Source organism: Lotus japonicus, chromosome 6 (assembly GCF_012489685.1).
Source record: "Lotus japonicus ecotype B-129 chromosome 6, LjGifu_v1.2".
In the NCBI taxonomy this organism is placed as follows: Eukaryota; Viridiplantae; Streptophyta; class Magnoliopsida; order Fabales; family Fabaceae; genus Lotus; species Lotus japonicus.
Window position 1 is genome coordinate 46,907,924 of NC_080046.1, and position 18,303 is coordinate 46,926,226.

At 38.2% G+C, this 18,303-nt stretch overlaps 2 protein-coding genes across 4 annotated transcripts; both read left to right on the forward strand.

Annotated features, from left to right (window-relative positions):
- Positions 1–10,011: 10,011 nt before the first annotated feature.
- On the forward strand, positions 10,012–14,609 carry LOC130723976 (molybdopterin synthase catalytic subunit-like). Of its 3 annotated transcripts, XM_057575127.1 has the most exons (6): positions 10,012–10,152; positions 10,283–10,384; positions 10,726–10,840; positions 11,329–11,527; positions 12,841–12,993; positions 13,739–14,609. In XM_057575127.1, exon 6 carries the CDS (start codon positions 13,842–13,844, stop codon positions 14,412–14,414), a length of 573 nt encoding a protein of 190 aa, XP_057431110.1. In that variant the 5' UTR covers positions 10,012–10,152; positions 10,283–10,384; positions 10,726–10,840; positions 11,329–11,527; positions 12,841–12,993; positions 13,739–13,841; the 3' UTR covers positions 14,415–14,609. The 3 variants fall into 3 exon arrangements, with proteins under 3 accessions (XP_057431110.1, XP_057431109.1, XP_057431111.1); XM_057575126.1 differs by having other exon boundaries at positions 10,028–10,384; XM_057575128.1 differs by lacking the exons at positions 10,012–10,152; positions 10,283–10,384; positions 10,726–10,840; positions 11,329–11,527 and adding exons at positions 11,554–12,122; positions 12,223–12,343.
- A 1,389-nt stretch (positions 14,610–15,998) lies between these two features.
- LOC130726406 (uncharacterized) lies at positions 15,999–17,456 on the forward strand. Its single transcript, XM_057577664.1, has 4 exons — positions 15,999–16,287; positions 16,483–16,553; positions 16,649–16,735; positions 16,921–17,456. The coding sequence occupies exons 1-4, from the start codon at positions 16,164–16,166 to the stop codon at positions 17,179–17,181; spliced, it is 543 nt and encodes a 180-aa protein (XP_057433647.1). The 5' UTR covers positions 15,999–16,163; the 3' UTR covers positions 17,182–17,456.
- The last annotated feature ends 847 nt before the right edge of the window (positions 17,457–18,303 follow it).

Sequence of the window (18,303 nt, forward strand, 5' to 3'; positions counted from 1 at the left end):
TTAGTTGGCAAGTAAATATTGATCCTGTTCTTCCCATTGCTCTCGCTTCTTGTAGGATACACATGCAACATATAGTAATTAAATGTTGCCCACATTGCAATTCTATAACTAGTTACTAGATTGTGTTGGGGATCTGGGGAGCGTGACACCAGAAAGCAGGGCACATGTGATAGTCAGTCCACTGGGTCAGCTCGCCCAACTACAAAAAGGCCCAAGAGAGAGAGAAAAAAAAAAAAACTCATTTGGATGCAAAACTTGTTCCAATTTCACCGACGGTTTGGGTCGTTACTAAAATGGCAGAATTTGAAAATGAACAAGTTACTGCCCTTTTACCCGGCCGTCGGTAAAAAAAAATTTGCCCAAAGATTGGAACGTCCGTAAAAGATTATAGGTAAATCATTTTTTTATAGACAAATGTTAGTTGTTATAAATGTTAGTAAATTAATCCCTCATTCGGGTTCGAACTCGGGACCTGTCACCCTTCATTCTACCTCACCCTTATGCTCACATTTTCACTTCAGTCAAGTGGCCTAGTCTACATTGCGACAACAAACAATTTATCAAGTGTTTTCCGTTTGGTTTCTCGTGAGCGCCCATCTTTTTGGTCCACATTTGAACTTGTCCATATATATGGCAGATTACAAAGAGTCATCAATTGATTGTGCAAATAAACTGCCTTGGTGAACTGAATGGACAAATCCATTGCTAATTCTCAAGAAACGATAGAAGGAATTGGGAGAGGCTGCCGTAAATCCCTAATTTTCTCCATGTTATGGACTACTTTCTCACCTTTCAATAACTCAACCTAATATAGGGGCATAATGGTCATCTAAATCTGAATAATGACTATTTCTAATTTCTATTCTGAAATTGTAAACTAAATAATGTAATAGTTGAAAAAAAAATTCAAACAATATATCTATGTTAAAAATAATATAATATTTTGAAAATAAATACAACATCAATTGCTAGATCAACTAACAATGTAACATAGTATAGGCACTTTGTTGCTCAAGCTTCATATGCTTCTCCTGTGAAATTTTTCAGACCGAGTTTGCATGGCCAGTGTTCTGGGTTCTTCTTCAACCATTGTTGCGTCCTATGCATTCAGGAATGAACCTCAACTTTGCAGTAAATTCTCAGGAAATGCGCACTCCACCGTGTGGCTTTCTTTCATTCTCTTCTTTACGTGTTTTTTTATTTCTTTCTGTAGTCGTAGGTAGATAATGTGAAGCTTAGCTTTAACTGAATTGAAATGGTTGCCTATACTGTGTTACTTGATCTAGCAATTGATCCTCCCATGTTTTTTTTTTATAGGAAAAGCATAATATATTGAATAGAAGTACAAGGGGTACTTCAAACCCAATACAAAAGAGAGAGAGGAAAAGAGATAAGCAACAGAAATATGATGTTCAAGATCACAGCCCATCTAAAAATAATCTAAGAGCCCCACCCACACCTTGAAGGGAGATTATAGATAGTATGTCTCATTAAAACCTTATCAGGATAAAACCCCCTTGGGAAAACCTGATAAGGAAAAAGAGTACAAATTAACTATAATCAAGGAAACCCTCCAAAGACAACAAACAAAAGGAGCAAGAAAGAAGATAAACCCAGACTACAAATCCAATCCAAAGCTGCCCAAAAAATGCCAGCAACCAAACGCCTCCATCAAACAAATAAATATAGGTACTATCAACTGCTACCTTGCCACCAAACCCGCTCATCAGATATCATCAAGGCAAGATAGTGGGTTGTTTGTCCATTCATATTGACCATGAAGAAAATTCATAGTTTTGTACCTCATCCACTCCCAAGCTCTCATCCTTGCCACCTCAAAAACAGACCCTGGAACGAAAGCACCATCATTAAAATTTTTTTCATTCCTGCCCTTCCAGACATGCCATATCACTGCCAACCACACAGTAAAAAGACCAGCTTTTTTCGACGAGGGCCACAGCTCCGAGAACTGCATAAAGTGATCTTTTACTGTCGCAGGAGATACGAAGCACACTCCAAGCCAATCCAGAACCCTCGACCAAACTTGTTGGACGCAAGTGCAAGACAAAAATAAGTGGGTTACAGTTTCTTCATGGTCACCACACAAGGAGCAAAGAGGATCAGAAATTGGTATGTTTCTTCGCAACAAGTTATCCCGAGTTGGAAGCCGATTTAACAAAATCCCCCATCCCACTGATAGAATATTAGAAGGCGCGCCAATCCTCCACAACAGCTTAAAACAAGGCTCTTCCCGTTCCACATCAGAAACAAAAAGAGAATCAAAAGCAGATTTTACAGTATATATCCCGTCCCTTTCTCTAACCCACCACCAAGCATCTTTCCTTCCTCTAATTAGCCTATAAGACGAGATAATTCTCATCATTGTATCAAGATCAGAAGCATTTTGACCTGCCACCATTTCAGTCCAAATAAAATCCCACATCCATTTGTCATCAACCCATTTTCCCACATTCAGAAGAGACATACCTTTTTGTTCAGAAATATGAAAAAGATTAGGAAAATGATCTTTAAAATTGCCCATGCCATGCCAATTATCTTCCCAGAATTGAGTCTTGTCTCCCTCGCCTAGTCTCCAACTCAACCCATTCACGAACCACAAACCAGCAGGTTCAACAACACAAGACTTCAATAAGTCCTTCCACCACGCAGATGCCCTTGAATTATGGCCCTTCCCATATTTTGCAAGCAAAACTCTGCACCACAGTTGATCATGCTCATGAAGCAACCTCCAGCGCCACTTGCCAAGTAATGCAACATTGAAGCAATCCAAGTCACGCACGCCTAGTCCTCCTTCAATTTTTGGTCTACATATATTTGCCCAACTAACCCAAGAAATCTTCTTTTCCATCTCAGCTCCACCCCAAAGAAATTTCATCATGATTTGATTACATTTCTTAAGGACTCCTTTAGGCAACCTGAAAAAAGAAATATAATACAAGGGCAGAGCTGTTAGCACACTTTTAATCAAGCACAACCTTCCTCCAAAGGAAAGTTGCTTTCCCTTCCAAAAAGACAAGCGCTTCCTCAACTTTGCTAAGACAGGTTCCCAGGTTGACATCCGACGAGGGCTTCCCCCTATTGGCAGCCCAAGGTACACAAAGGGGAGAGTCATTACACGACAGTGAAGCAAGGCCGCATAGCGATCAGTAGCATCCTCCTGTAAACAGACACCAGCCAGCTTACTTTTGTGAAAATTTACCTTCATGCCAGAAGTCAGCTCGAAGCATCTCAACACACATTTTAAAACAAGCACATTTTGGACACACGCTTTGCCAATGAATAGCGCATCATCCGCAAACTGCAATAATGACAATTCCACTAGCTCCTCCTTACCAACCCTGAAAGGCAAAAAATTATTTGACGCTATTGCCTGTCTTAGGATTCCATTCAGACCTTCTGCCACAACTAGAAATAGAAAAGGGGCAAGTGGGTCACCCTGGCGCACCCCTTTCTCCATTTTGAATTCAGAAGTTGGACTTCCATTCACAAGAACAAAAATAAAAGAAGAGTCCAGACAACCCACAACCCAACTCACCCACTTCTCACAGAAATTAAGCCTCCTCAACATATAGATCAGAAAGTTCCACCTGATGGAATCAAAAGCTTTCTCAAAATCCACCTTAAAAATTATTCTTGGAGCTTTTTTGAGCTTAGCTTCATGAACTACTTCATTTGCAATCAGAACGTTGTCCAGCATACTCCTCCCGCCCAAGAAAGCAAATTGATTGTCAGCTATCACCTTAGGGAGAACCTGCTTTATCCTTGCTGCCAGAATTTTAGTGACCACCTTATACAGACATCCAACCAAGGATATGGGCCTAAAGTCATTAAGGCTTTGGGGAGAATCTAATTTAGGAATCAATGCTATAAAAGAGGAATTTGTGCCCCTAGGCCACATACCTGATTCATGGAATTCATCCAGCATCTTCTTCAAATCATCTTTTAGCAGAGACCAATACTCCTTAATAAATTTGAAGTTGTACCCATCTGGCCCAGGACTTTTGTTTCCATCACACTCCCAAACGGCCTCTTTGATCTCCACCATCTCAAATTTAGCTGTCAGATAATTATTATCCCTTTCTGAGATACTATTAAAAGGAACCCCATCAAGATTGGGGCAAGCCACATCTGCCTCCTTGAACCTCGATTCAAAAAACCTCTTAATCTCAGCCTTAACCACGCCAGGATCTTCCTCCCACCTCCCATTAATATTCAGCCCCTTCAAGGAATTCGTCCTACGCCTCCAATTAACCATACCATGAAAAAAGCTTGTGTTTGCATCGCCTTCCCTAAGCCACTTCACCCGCGATTTTTGACATAAAAGTGATTCATGAAGATTTCCAACTCGCCACAGTTCCTCTAGTAAAACAGTCCTTTCCAATAATTCAGCATCTGACAACTGTTGACTTTCTGCTTTTTGATCCAGCAAATTGATTCTCGTGGTCACCTCTTTCTTTTTTACAATCAGATCTCCAAACACCTCTAAATTCCATTTTTTCAACAGGACTTTTAATTTTTTCAACTTCTCCTTGAGGATAACAGCACTCACACCATGAGCCACCAAGCCACCCCAACTATCTTCCACAAATTTTCGGAACCTAACATCCTTATGCCAACAATTTAATACCCGGAATGGTTTGGGTCCCCATTCCTGATTGACATCCTTCAAAAGAACAGGACAGTGATCCGAAAAATCACGATCCAGAACCTGCTGTACACTATGAGGCCACTGCTCCAACCAATCCAAGGAAACTAAAAAACGATCAAGCCTACTCATGGAAGAGCCATTCGGTCTGTACCATGTAAATTTTTTCCCCACCAAAGGCACATCTACCAGCTCCATTGAATTAATAAATTCATTGAATAACACAGAGTCTCTTCTAAGCTGAGAGGACTCTGCCATCACCCCTCTCCGCTCACTGGTCTGCCTAACAGCACTAAAATCCCCCAAAACGCACCATCGACTCACTGCACTTCTTCGCCTCCAGTCCTCTAGCTCTTCCCACAACTGTTTTTTCTCATCAAAACTGCAGGGAGCGTACACATTTACGATCATACAACCCTCCTCATGATCTTCCCACTTTCCAATTAAGCTGATCCACCTTGCGTTGCATAAGTAATTTTCAACAGAAAAGCAAGCCTTCCTCCAAATACACAACAACCCTCCTCCTCTGTTAACGGCAGGAGAGAAAACCCACCCAACTTCCTCCTTTCCCCATAACTCATGGCAGTCAGTAAGATTAACAGTAGATGCCTTGGTTTCTTGGAAGCAAACCAAATCAACCTTCTCCCTCTGTATAACAGTTCGAATCGATCTCTGTTTTGCAGCACTCCCAAGCCCTCTTAAATTGTAACTTAGAATCTTCATAAGGACACCAAATTGAAATCCCCACCACTCTGCATAGCATCTCTTCTAGCCCCGGCTTCATCCCTTGCCTCCATAGCTATCAAACGACTTATGATCTCCTCTTCATCTCCTTCAAATCGGAGACCCAACACCTTTCCAAGCTCCCACATCACCCTAGCCTCTCTATCCCTGTGCCTTAACCAGAAAGTACTGGTGCTACTTCTAGACTCAGACACAAGAGCAGAGTTGCTAAGTGAACACATCGAGCTGCTAGCTTCAAGCCTAGGCTCTGGGTTGTTAAGGCAGAGTCTAGATCCCACTGACCTGATGCCGTGCAAAATTGAAGGCACAGATGAAGCTCTTGACATACTCTCTCCATGTGCTTCCCTTGTGAAGTCGCGATCACCGATTGAGCCTTCCACCGCAGTGCAATTTCTGCTTTCAACTTCTTGATCTGCCAACGATGTGTTTTCCATCGCATCTTTGGTTCCATCGCTCCTTGGAAACCCATTAAACACCTTAGAGTTGCCTTTATCTAATGGAGCGACACCAAGGGGAGAAAGATCAGATGATAACTCGGATTGTGGCAAGCCCAAGGGATTAAATAAAGTCGGGCCCGACCCAAATACCAGAACATTTCCAACCGGCCCATTCTGAGGAAGCATATTTTCAATTGTTCTAGCTGGGCCCACCTCTTGACCATTAAGTAAATCAAGATCCACTTCAGCATTACCGTTACTGCTGGCCACCTTCTCACTGTTACTATCTAATCCATTTTGAATATTTATGCAATGATTATTTGTTCTTCCCACCACACCCATTAACTGCTCATTAAACTCTACGTGTTTTCCCAACTCCTGATGAAAATTTGGCGGTTGAATTATTGGGTCATCAATGTTCTCATCCACATACCCGAGATCATTACCCACTTCCCCAAATTGGTCACCACCGCCACCTCCCCCTCCATCGGTGCTTGCCGGCGGCGAACCAATTCGAAATTCGTCCCAGCCCGAGTCGCCTGACTCCTCTGAGGAACTATCACAGCTCCTGCTACATCCTTGACATGCTCCAACACACGCTAATTCCTCCATAAGTCTAATATTAAACGTAATTCCATTTATCTCCATCCTGTAATGCAGGAAGACTGGCTCCATACTTGCAGTTCGCATGCAAAGCCTTGCACCATCAACCTTGGTAAAACTAGTAGTTTCTCCTGCCACTGCAATGAGCTCCCCCACCTCCTTCGTCACCTCCTGGAAAAAAAGAGTGTTCCAAAGATGCAACGGAATCCCCTCACACCGAAGCCAAATGATTCTTCGCTCAGGCACCAAATTTGGGCTCCAAGGTTGGATTGATTCAAAAGTCTCACTCAACCAACCCTCGGCCTTCTTCAAAATTTCAATCACCTTCGCCCCCTCTTCCCCCGTTAAGAGCATTAAGTCATCCCCCATATATCTGGCTCTCACACAATGTAAACCTTCAAGTATAAACATTTCCTGGATTGAATTTACCGCAGCAACATTCTTCAGCTTCCCAACAACACTGTTTACCAGCCATGAGTCCACCTGTTCCTCAATCTGAACAATACGCGGCTTCTCTCCTTGGCACTCAACAGTCTTAGGAGATCTGTCTTGCTTAGGTTGGGCAGGAACAGAATGCACCCCCTCAAGTGCCTCTCGGTATGACTTATTTCCTGACCCTCCTGGAGGACCAGTCTGTCTGTCCATTGGCCGGGATGTTGCAAAGTGCTGAGACCGCCTCCCCATGCCTGAGCTCACACGCTGCTGCTGACTGATATCTCTCACCTCTTGGGTTTTCGCCTCCTTGCTAAACCTTGGTAAATTGACATGGATCTTAGTACTACCTATAATGATATTATCGAGTCTCCTTTCCATCAATTTGGTGTCAGCCACATCCCAGAATCGCACAAAACCAAAGCGTTTACCAGCTTTATTTCGTTTCTCTGGTATAACCACCTCCTTGACCCGCCCATAATTCCTAAAGGCTCCCCACATTGCTGCCGCATCAAAGTTATTTGGGAAATGAGAAAAGAAATATGTGGTGACACTCTTACTCCTTCTTCCGGTGACAAGATGCCATCCCTCTTCCAAACACGTATCCCCTCTTCCCCCATACTCCTGTCTTCTACCCAAGCAGCCTTTTCGACTCCCTAAACTCTCTCCTTCTCTCTCTAACATCATCCTTTGATATGCGCCCCGCTGATGATTTTCGATATCCTCCCATGTGATCCTGAATCCTGATCACTACTATTTTCAAAGCACTGACTTTAAGCTTGTTTGTATTAGCTTTTTTTCCTATTAGAACCAATTCTTATGCACGGAAGTTAGTCAAGTTACTCATGCATGTTTGCAAATCCTTCCACAATTGATTCTGAAGTCAAAGCAAATTTTAAGGAGAAACTTCTGCGAGTAGCTTTTGGGTGTAAAAGTTGATTCTGTCTTAATTTATTAAAGTCAATTTTGGCTTTGTCTTGTGGTCGTAGTGGGGGTGATATGAGTAAATGCCTTCAACAATCAATGTGTTTGTTCGTCCTAATAAATGAGACTGGACTTACTTAGGCATGTTATCTCAGGTTAGATCCCAAATTCACTCTTATAGAAAAAGTACTATTGAATGGAGTCTTCTTCACCTTGATGTTTGATGACCCCAATTGCGAAGATTAATCTCTTATTTTCATGGTGGGAATAGTTTGAGATCAAATGAAAAGGTTTTGGCGAATTGGTTGTAAGTTAGTACTAAGTGGCTAACGCCCATTGGTCCAACCGTCCAATTGACAAGGATCCTGGATCCTTTGAGCAATGTCTTAATTTCGAGTTTTGTGAATAGATAAAATGGGTGCTAGAAAGCTTCACACGACCCGAATTAATCAGGGTCTAATGTGACTTCTAGACAATGAGGGTGTAAGACCAAAAAAAGTTTGAACTTGGTGTTCTTGTGAATCAACTTATTTTGAGAAAATAAATAATTTTTTTGTACAGTTCCTAACATTTTTTGTAAATAAAAATTAAAAAATATTATTCCCCTATTAAGTATTAAGTGACTCATTAGCATCCTTGTTGAAATTAAATTTTGTTGCGTAGAGAACACCCATTCTTCAACTACCTTTGCAATTCCCACCGCCACCATGATATGTGGTCCGTTTAGGAAAGCCATACTTCTTGATTATGGTATGAACCACTTAAGTGCACATACTTGGTCTTGTTGATACCACTTTAAAATTGGTAGATGATATTCACCTTGCCTAAACCACTGACATGTTCTTTTAGTAAAACTGAATGCAATATCTGGCCAAACTTGTTTTGACTATAAATAAGCCATATGTTTCCGCGTTATATTCTAGGTGATCTTATCATTTTGATGTTGTATACTTCAATTATGTTGCACACCCTGGTTACATAACTCAATGCAAAAATCAACTTGTAGTGAAAGTTTCGACTAGAGTTGGGCTTGACTTTGATACAGAGAGAAACTGTAGTCTTATTTTCTTCAATTTTCATTGTTTTGATACATTTCTGTAGTTATGAAAATCCATGTTCCTTATTGCCATTGCATCACAACATTTGGTTCTCTTCTCCCCCTTTTAGGCTATGTTTGGCATGTCATTTCAGCTAGCTTATAGCTTATTTGACTAGCTTAAAGCTTATTTGACTAGCTTAAAAGCTCTATAAAAGTGTTTGGTGAAGGAGCTTATTTAAGTAGCTTAAAGCTTTAAGCTATAAGCTAACTCAGGTAGCTTATAGCTTAAAGCTTATAGCTTATGAAATATATTCTCCTTTTTATCCTTATTATTTTATTAAAATTCCACCTTTAGTCTTATATTTTTTTTACTAAACTTATTTACTTATCAGCTATCACACTTGTCTCTAATGTACACTATTCAGGCACACAAATAATTACTACTTTAGAATAAAATAAATAATTTTATATTACAAATTACAAATTATTTGTTTTATTCTATTTAATTTAATAAAAATATAGAAATAAAATAAGTAAAAATTAATATTATATTTTTAAGATGATAAATAACTTGAGTGAAACTAAAATATTTATAATAATTTTAATATTAATATCACTATAGGTATTAATGTGAAAATAAAGTAACGTTAAATATAAAAAGAATTATACAAGTACGTCCTTTTATGTCATTTTACAATTTCAGTTTGTTCAACAGCTAGTTTTACCAAACACTTTTGTTCTAATTACGTAGCTTTTCAGCTTTCAGCTATCAGCTATCAGCTAGTTTATCAGCTTTCAGCTTCCAGCTAGCTTTTCAGCTATCAGCTAGCTTTTCAGCTTTCAGCTAGCTTATTAGCTAGGCATGCCAAACATAGCCTTAACCTCTTGGTTTGTTGTTATTCGATCTTATTCCAGCATATATGTCCTAGTGTAAAGTACCGATTCAACTCTTCAGTTGGAGATTGAAGCTATGTACTAGACAGTAATTCCAATAATCATATTGTACCTTTTGATAAAGTGTATTCTTTCGTTTTTCTGCTGTTGCACTGGGCTCATATCTTTGCTGGCCCATTTACTTGTCGGTAATAACTGTTTATATGACTGTTGAGTGTTGACTACCTGTGCGTATTTGTTTTTAATTAAAGGTGTTCAGTTAAAGTTTCACAGAAAGCTTAGATGAACTCATATATCATATTGACTCAGAATGCACTGGATCCAACCTTAGCATAACTGTAGTTGGAGCTTCTGGAGACCTTGCCAAAAAGAAGATTTTTCCTGCTCTTTTTTATGAAGATTGTCTACCAGAGGTTCAACTTGCCACAGTATTCAGTGTCGTTTTGCAGTGATGCTTTAACATTGGTGAAATGATTTGTCTTAAATGATTTAAATATTCGTGAATATGACGTTTGAGGCTCTATTCTTGTAATCATTGAGCAGAACTTCCTGGTGTTTGGATTTGCTCGGACCAAAATGACCAGTGAAGAATTAAGGAACATGATTAGCACTTAGCAGGACTTTAACATGCCGAATCGATAAGAGGTAATTTTTATTTTAGGAATGCTATTTGGTATGAAACTATTTGTACGAAAGTTCATGCTGAGTTAGTAAGATGTACTTGTTAATGTAGCAGTGCTATTTAAAATCTGTATGAAAGTTGTAACAAATCTTGGTTAGAGAGGAAAGAATAAGGTTTGAAAAGTAAGTAATTTGACTAAATGCAACAAAACTCTATTATCCTGCTTTATCGTTAGTCATTGCTAACACAAATTCATATCACTTTAGCATTTTTCATGTTATTAGTATGATGTAAAACCTTACCTTCTACTTTTCCTACATTTACTTTCTATTTGTAGATCTTTATACATATTTTGTACCTTCAGGGCAAACTGTGAAGATAAAATGGATCTGTTCTTAAGAAGATGCTTTTACCATTCTGGTCTATACAATTCTGAGGACAGCTTTTCAGATTAGGATTGCAAGATGAAGGAGAAAGAGGTAGTATATCTATGATGTTTTACTTTATTTTCGTCCTCCACTGAGCTCCCTTTACTCATGCATCAGTAAATGAAAAAAGAAATAAATTTGAAAGATATTTTATCTGATCTTATTTTTTATTTGATTCTTAAATTTAAAACACTGAGATAACCCTAAACATGAATCTCCTCAGATAGGCCGCATAACAATCACCAGTCAGTTAGTAGCTTCCAAAAATTCAATATTCCGTTGAAACATAATGCTGGGTTTTGGAGATCTTTTCTCTCTTTAGAATTGGATGCAAAAACCTCTAGACCAGATGGTGGTGATTTGAAAATTTAAAATGTGATGTGCAAAAGGGTTCTATTTTCGAAAAAAATAATCTTAAGACTTTTTTATTTTCCATAACTAAATCTATCATACAATCTAAGATTAAACTTTTCATGGTAACTTTGTGCTTAAGCATTCATCTTTATACTAAATTTTGACATATCTGACTGCTCTCCTAGGGTGGAAAACCTTCAAACAGGTTGTTTTATTTGTCAATACCTCCAAACATATTTGTGGATGTGGTAAGATGTGCTAGCCTTAAAGCTTCTTCAAAGAATGGCTGGACAAGGGTTATTGTTGAAAAGCCATTTGGTCGTGACTCGGAATCGAGCTAACAAGATGTTTGAAGCGGTACCTCACTGAAGATCAAATATTCAGGTGCAGTTAGTTCTGTTTTACTTTGACAAGCTAGAGATGAAAATCTGGACTCATTAAGTTTTTTTTAGGATTGACTAGGACTGTTCATGGTTCGGTTCTTTGCTTGAACCAAACCGAACCGAACCTGAACCAAAATTTTGGTTCGAGAGAACCGATCCGAAACGATATAATATGGTTCGAACCGAACCGAACCGGTTTTAAATTTCGGTTAACCAATTCAGTAAAATATGCATATTTATAGATGGTTCGAACCGAACCGAACCGATATACTATGGTTCGAACCGAACCGAACCTGAACTGGTAGTTGATATTTTGGTTCGGTTACCGAACCGGTTTTTCAATTTAGGTTCGAGTTTGGTTCGGTTCTTAAAAGTTCGGTTCTTAAATGGTTCGGTTTTCGGTTTGGTTCTTGGTTAGTTTCGGTTCTCAGAGAACCATGAACAGTCCTTGACCATTACTTGGGTAAGGAGCTCGTGGAAAATCTATCTGTGCTTCGCTTTTCAAATCTTGTTTTTGAGCCTCTATGGTCCCGGACTTACATTCGCAATGTACAACTAATATTTTCTGAAGATTTTGGGACAGAGGGCAGAGGAGGGTGAGTCATGATTAGTAAAATGTTTCTTGATGGTATTGCATATAATGATACAAATGATAATTCACACAACTAATCAGACTGTCTTTATACTTTTCTTTAGTTATTTTGATAACTACGGAATCATTCGCGATATAATGCAAAATCATATTCTGCAAATACTAGCGTTGTTTGCGATGGAAACACCTGTCAGCTTAGATGCTGAGGACATTAGAAATGAAAAGGTATATACCTTATTAATAATGTTATATTACTGCTTTAAGTAGTTCTCCTAAATTTCCTATAATCTTATGGAAAGATTTCATCCAACATCATTATGTTCAGTGATTACTGAGAATGATCTCAACTCAGGTTAAGGTTCTGAGATCAATGAGACCACTGCAGCTTGAAAATGTTGTTACCCGTCAATATAAGGGTCACAGCAAAGGTGGTAAACAGGGGCGGACCCACGTTGAACTGAGGGGTTTCAACTGAACCCCCTGAAAAAAAAAATTCCTACTTACCCTCTAGAGTGATTTTTTTTTGAACCCCTGAAATTTGAAAATTGCACCTAGGTCCCAGTCAACACTCAGTCACTTAGGAATTGTGTATATCATATATGAAGGGAATTGAGTTTAGTTTATTTAGCATAAGCTTGTTGTCCTGATGTAGGAATTGAGTTATAAGCTTGTTGTCTTGCTTTTCCTTTTGCTGAATTTAGTTTGTGTATATGAAATTGAAGTGAAATTAGACTGGGAAATAAGCTTGTTGTCTTGGTTTGAGATTGGAAATTTGGAATGTGAAGGGAAATGAATTCATCCATCAGATGATCAGAACCCAACTCCCTCTTTCCCATCACCAGTCAACTCAACACTCTTTGCTCTGCTGAACGCGGGTAATTGCTCATTCCTTTGCTTTTCTTTGTTTCTGTTTTCTCATTCTCGAGTGTTCTTTGTTTTTCCTTTTTTTAAGGTTTGTAATTTTTAAGGTTGTTGCTTATAAGTTATATGTTCTTACTTTGCTCAACTGTAGTGTGAATCTCCAACCACTGTTAATTTCAACTGTCTGGTACCTGAGTGAATCTATACTGATTTTTTGGGGGTTGGAATTTGAACAATGTTTTTTCTGTTTTGTTTTCTCCCCATTGAATTAGGAGGAAATTTCACCAATTTATCATCAGATTCTAATTTTTCAATTCCTAGTAATTAAATTAAACCCCTTTTGGGGATGTTTTTCATGAGATGTGGGGTTCTTTGATTTTGTTTTTTAAACTGTATTAGTGGGTGAATTGGTCTTTCTTGTTATGAAAATCTCTGCTGAACCATGAAACAGTTTGTGGCTCTGCTCTTTGGTAAATGATGTATAGTTAAACAAAGGAAACTTGAATTATCATCTGGTGAAATTTATGAATGCAGTACCTAGTAAATGGGAGCATTTTCATAAATTCTTGTATTGAAATGTTATCTACATTTTCATGTTGACAAATCATGATATGCTAAGCATCAAATTAAGCTGAAAGCTTCCCTGGGTTGACCCTTTTGTTCTAGTTTGCTTTTTGGTATTTTATATTACCGAGTATTTCATGAGCTTCATCATGCCTTGTGCTTGTGCAACTCTAAGAGGCTATAATGAATTTGCAGGATGGACTAATAGGCTTGTCTATTTAATCTTTGAGGGAAGAAAAAGCTCTGATAACACCAGATTTTTGTTCCATCAGCATATTATCTGAACATCTGGCAGAAAATGGCTGCAGAAGATGATAAGAATCTTGTTGAAATCTTGGAAACCCCAAATCCCATAGATGTTGGCAAGTATATGAATTATGTCAGTGCCCCGCAAGCTGGTGCGATAGCTACATTTTCAGGCACGACACGCGACACCTTTGAAGGCAAAGCAGTCTTGGAGTTGAGATATGAAGCTTATGTTCCCATGGCGATTCGTTGTATCAATTCTGTCTGTTCATCTGCGAGAGCATCCTGGAATCTGCATTCCATTGCTGTTGCTCATCGCCTAGGCACGGTACCTGTAGGAGAAACGAGTGTCTTCATTGCAGTCTCATCTGTCCACAGGGCTGATGCACTAGAGGCATGCAAATATTTGATAGATGAGCTAAAAGCAACAGTTCCTATTTGGAAAAAGGAGGTGTATTCAAATGGAGAGGTTTGGAAGGAGAATTCTGAATTCCTGGACAGGAGGTCAGAGCTTGGTAACAAGGATGTAGCTTGCAGTGGGGAAAAGGCAGAAGTTAAAGACCATAGCAAAAAGCGCTGCTGTGGGACTAAGGTTCGGGTTGATAATGAAGGTAGCCATGACTAATTTCAATGCCAGGGATCAGAGATACTAGATACCAGCTGGTGATTGCAGTTATTTAACATCAGTTTAAAGATTACCTCTCTCTTCCACCATTCCCTTTTCTTTGATGTTATTAAGATTGTATTTAAACTTAGAAGGCAATAACCTTGCCTATTTCTTGAGATATAATGTCATCAATGTTGCTCTTATACTTTTCTCCCTGCTTCTCAGCAACTTAAGAAAAGTAGCGAATTTTCTAAAGATGGTCGGGGAAAGATAGGAAGGGAGAAAGCTAAGAGAATACAGTATACATGCAATGGTCCCGATATTGTTGAGATAACAAAATAACCAATCCTGTCCAGTTTAGTTTTATTGTGAACAAAATGACAACAACATTTAGCATGGTTTTTTATACCAGTTGAGTGCAATTTGGATGCATTTTTACCTCAATTTATAAGAAAATGAGTGTAGTACTTGTAAAGATGCTTGCACCACTTTTCACATTCCAAACATCTCATCAAACTCTACTCTTGATTCCTGAGTACTGGCAGAATGCCCTCAATATGTGCCTAGCAATTCAAAACTTTAATCTCACACTTTAGAAAGAACATGCAAACAAAAGCTAATAGATTCATGAAAGTTGTGCTCTAACTAAAATGCACCAGACAATTGTAACAACTAATCATTGTATATGGGATAGATTTGAATCTGTTCTTGCAGACTGCATTGAACGATATTTAGCTGGATTCTGAGAGCATCAGCATTGCGACCGGGGCAACATATTTTCAAGAGTTTGGCACAATCCCTGCAGCATAAACAAAGATTACTTATCGTCAGACAACAGCACTGATTAAAAATCTAAATGTATTTAAATCACAGTAGCTTTAGCAACTAATTAATGCATTCCCCACAACATAGTCACACTTGAAAAATCATACAACCAGCTATAAGAATTTTACCTTTTTTATCTTTGAGAGTAGAAGTAGAGACTATGATATATCGAACAAGACACATAAGGTCTGGGAGAGGTATACTCAGGATTGTTTTCTCCATGACCAGAAAATGTTCTCTAACACAGGCATAATCTGATTCTGACAAGAATATGAAGTCATCAGCCTGCATATTTGAAAAGTCATATCATAATTTGACATGGTTTATATTTTACTTTACAACAAGCAAAACCAATTCATATATTAGTTTAAATTTTACTTTACCACAAACATGAATTGAATCAATCCGTTGTGTTGACATTTCTCTTGTCACTTTTTTTTTTTACTTTTTATATCTCTTTTCATATTATACCATTTGTTGTATTTCACTATTGTTTTTCACTTCTTCTTCTCTTCCTACTTATATATGCATGTTTCTTTTTTTGCTGCATCGGAAAACTTTATGTTTGTAAAGTTTTAAATATATATTTTTTAATTTATCATGTCTAAAATTTACTTGGATCAAGTAATATTATACTAAGATCTTTAAAATTAAAATAAAAAAATCGAAAATTCAGGTGACCTAGTTTTATGTGAGTAACAAAAAATTAAATAATATGAAAATATTTTATTTGGATTTTTAAAAAAGGGAAGAAAAACTATAGCCTTATTTAGATTCATCGTGTGCCAAACCAACCCTAATCCTTTTCCACTCCTCATCCATCGTGCCAAACCCTAATTTCAATTTCAATCTCAATCCATCGTTGCTATCTGCACTCTTCCATTATTCAACACACTGACACAGCCACAGGTAGCAAGGTTTCCTATCGCTTCATCCACAGTAATGGGAAAGATGTTCGACAAAAAGAAGAAACTAGCTCACGGACATGGACCTCCCAAAGAAGATTCCAACATGCTGGAACAACAAATGGACATTAGGTCCATCATGAAAGATGTCCAAAATTTCAGTAATTCCCATTCCTTGAATGTTTTTGTTAATTCCCATGCGTTGAATGATGTCAAATTAGTATAAGATACTCATAGCATGTTCAGATTCAGCTGCTAATTGATGTATTTCCTTCACTTTGCTTTCTGTTGTTAATCACACTTCGGATATACCTTAAGTGATGCGATTTTTCTGATTTTGCATATTCATTGTTTAGGCTACTCGCATATGGCATGGAAAGAGCGCAAGAAAATTGAAAATAACAAGGTTGTTTCTCTTGGTGGGAAGGTCAGGACTATCCTTGATGTTCTCTTTTCTATATCATGTAAATATAGTATTTTACCAGGATGCTGATGACACAAATTTCATTTTCCCATATGTAGCCCCCTAAGAATCAGAGATTACCTTTAAGTGTGGCACGGCCGATGATGAAGAAGCAAAAGGAGAGGGAGCAGAAAATGCTCCAAGAGGTGAGTAATTGTTAATAGCATCCCATTATAACTTCTCTTTCCACACAATTCATTTTGGCACTAGGAAACTACTTACACAAGCTTCTCCTTAAAACTAATTTTGACTTTAGAATCAATTATACAAGAATTTCCAATCATTACTTAATCTCGTTATTATACTTATCTGTCTCACTTCTGGCTTTTAGAATATGATTCTTGGACGATTTGGGGGGAAGCTTGGTGGTAGCAATAAAAAATCAGTTGGGAAGCACAAGCCTGAGAACAGGGGTCTGAAGGCAAGTGAAGGGCGTTTTAGAAATGGCATACTCGACGTGAAGCATTTGTTAAACTCAGCAGGACCATCAAAAAACCATGATACTAGTAGAACCAGTATGTTTAACTCAGGGAACATGAAAGGAGGTGGGATGAAACATGGTAAAAAAGGTGCTGGTAAGAACCGGCACTGAGTGCATCATTGTGGATAGTGTTTTAGGAAAATAGAGATGAGTCATTTGTCATTGTGTAAGACCTTTATCATAGCATGTTTGCAAGCTTTTCTTCTTCAGAATCAATTTTGACACCAGAATCTATTCACATAAGCTTTTCTCTGTAATTGATTTAACTTTAGAATCAATTATAGAAGAATTTCAAAAAATGCTCTAAATATAGCATGATCTTTACAGTGTTCAACTGTCATCTGATGTAAACATATTTAATGGTAACAAGTCAAATTTTGAGGCCACTTGTGCAGTTGTATTCTTGCTACCACTCTCCACTCTCCCCTGTTATTTACAGCCATAACCATGAACAGTCAAAATCCTGTGTTTACCTTTTTAAATACAACTTGGATTCTGAATTTCAGGTGTTTGCCACATAGATGTGCTCACTCTGCACATCGGTAAGGAAGGCGGTGTTGAATGTTGATTGAACAGTAGTCGTAACCATTAGACATTGGTCCATAATCTCTACCTTGTCAATAATCTCTACTTTGTCGTGAAAATTAAAAAGCGAAATTGTTAGTTCCCACCTCGTTGTGGTAATGGTGAGTAGTAGCCGTAACTCCTAACCATTAGAAGGATGTCAATGATGAATTAGTGAATGTGTGCAACAAGTATTGGTGTTGAGATGGATATTTAGAAACCTTTATGTTGATCTGTGTATAACTGAGTGTTGGAGGAGTTAAAGTATGTAAAACTCCCTCATTTTTATTTTGACCTTGGAGTTGTAGGATGTAGGAAAACGATGGTTTGGCAGCAGTAGTAGATGAAGGAAGAGAAGAGAAAGATGGAATCAACAATGTGATAGTTGAGTATAAAGAATTTGGTGAGGACATTAGTGCTCCAAATAGTGATGTTGGAAACAGTATGCCTGCATTTTTCTAGCAAAGCTATTGAGATATTGTGAGAGATGGCATAACAATATTGTAATTGCTCTGGACACACCTTTTTTTTTTGGGTCAAATGCTCTAGACACGCTTAAGTACTTAACTAATATCCCTGAAGGGACTTCAAAAATTAGAGTTGAATGAACGTTCTTAGATTCTGGACTAGCATACTGAATAACGACCAAAGTATAGTCATTGTACACTT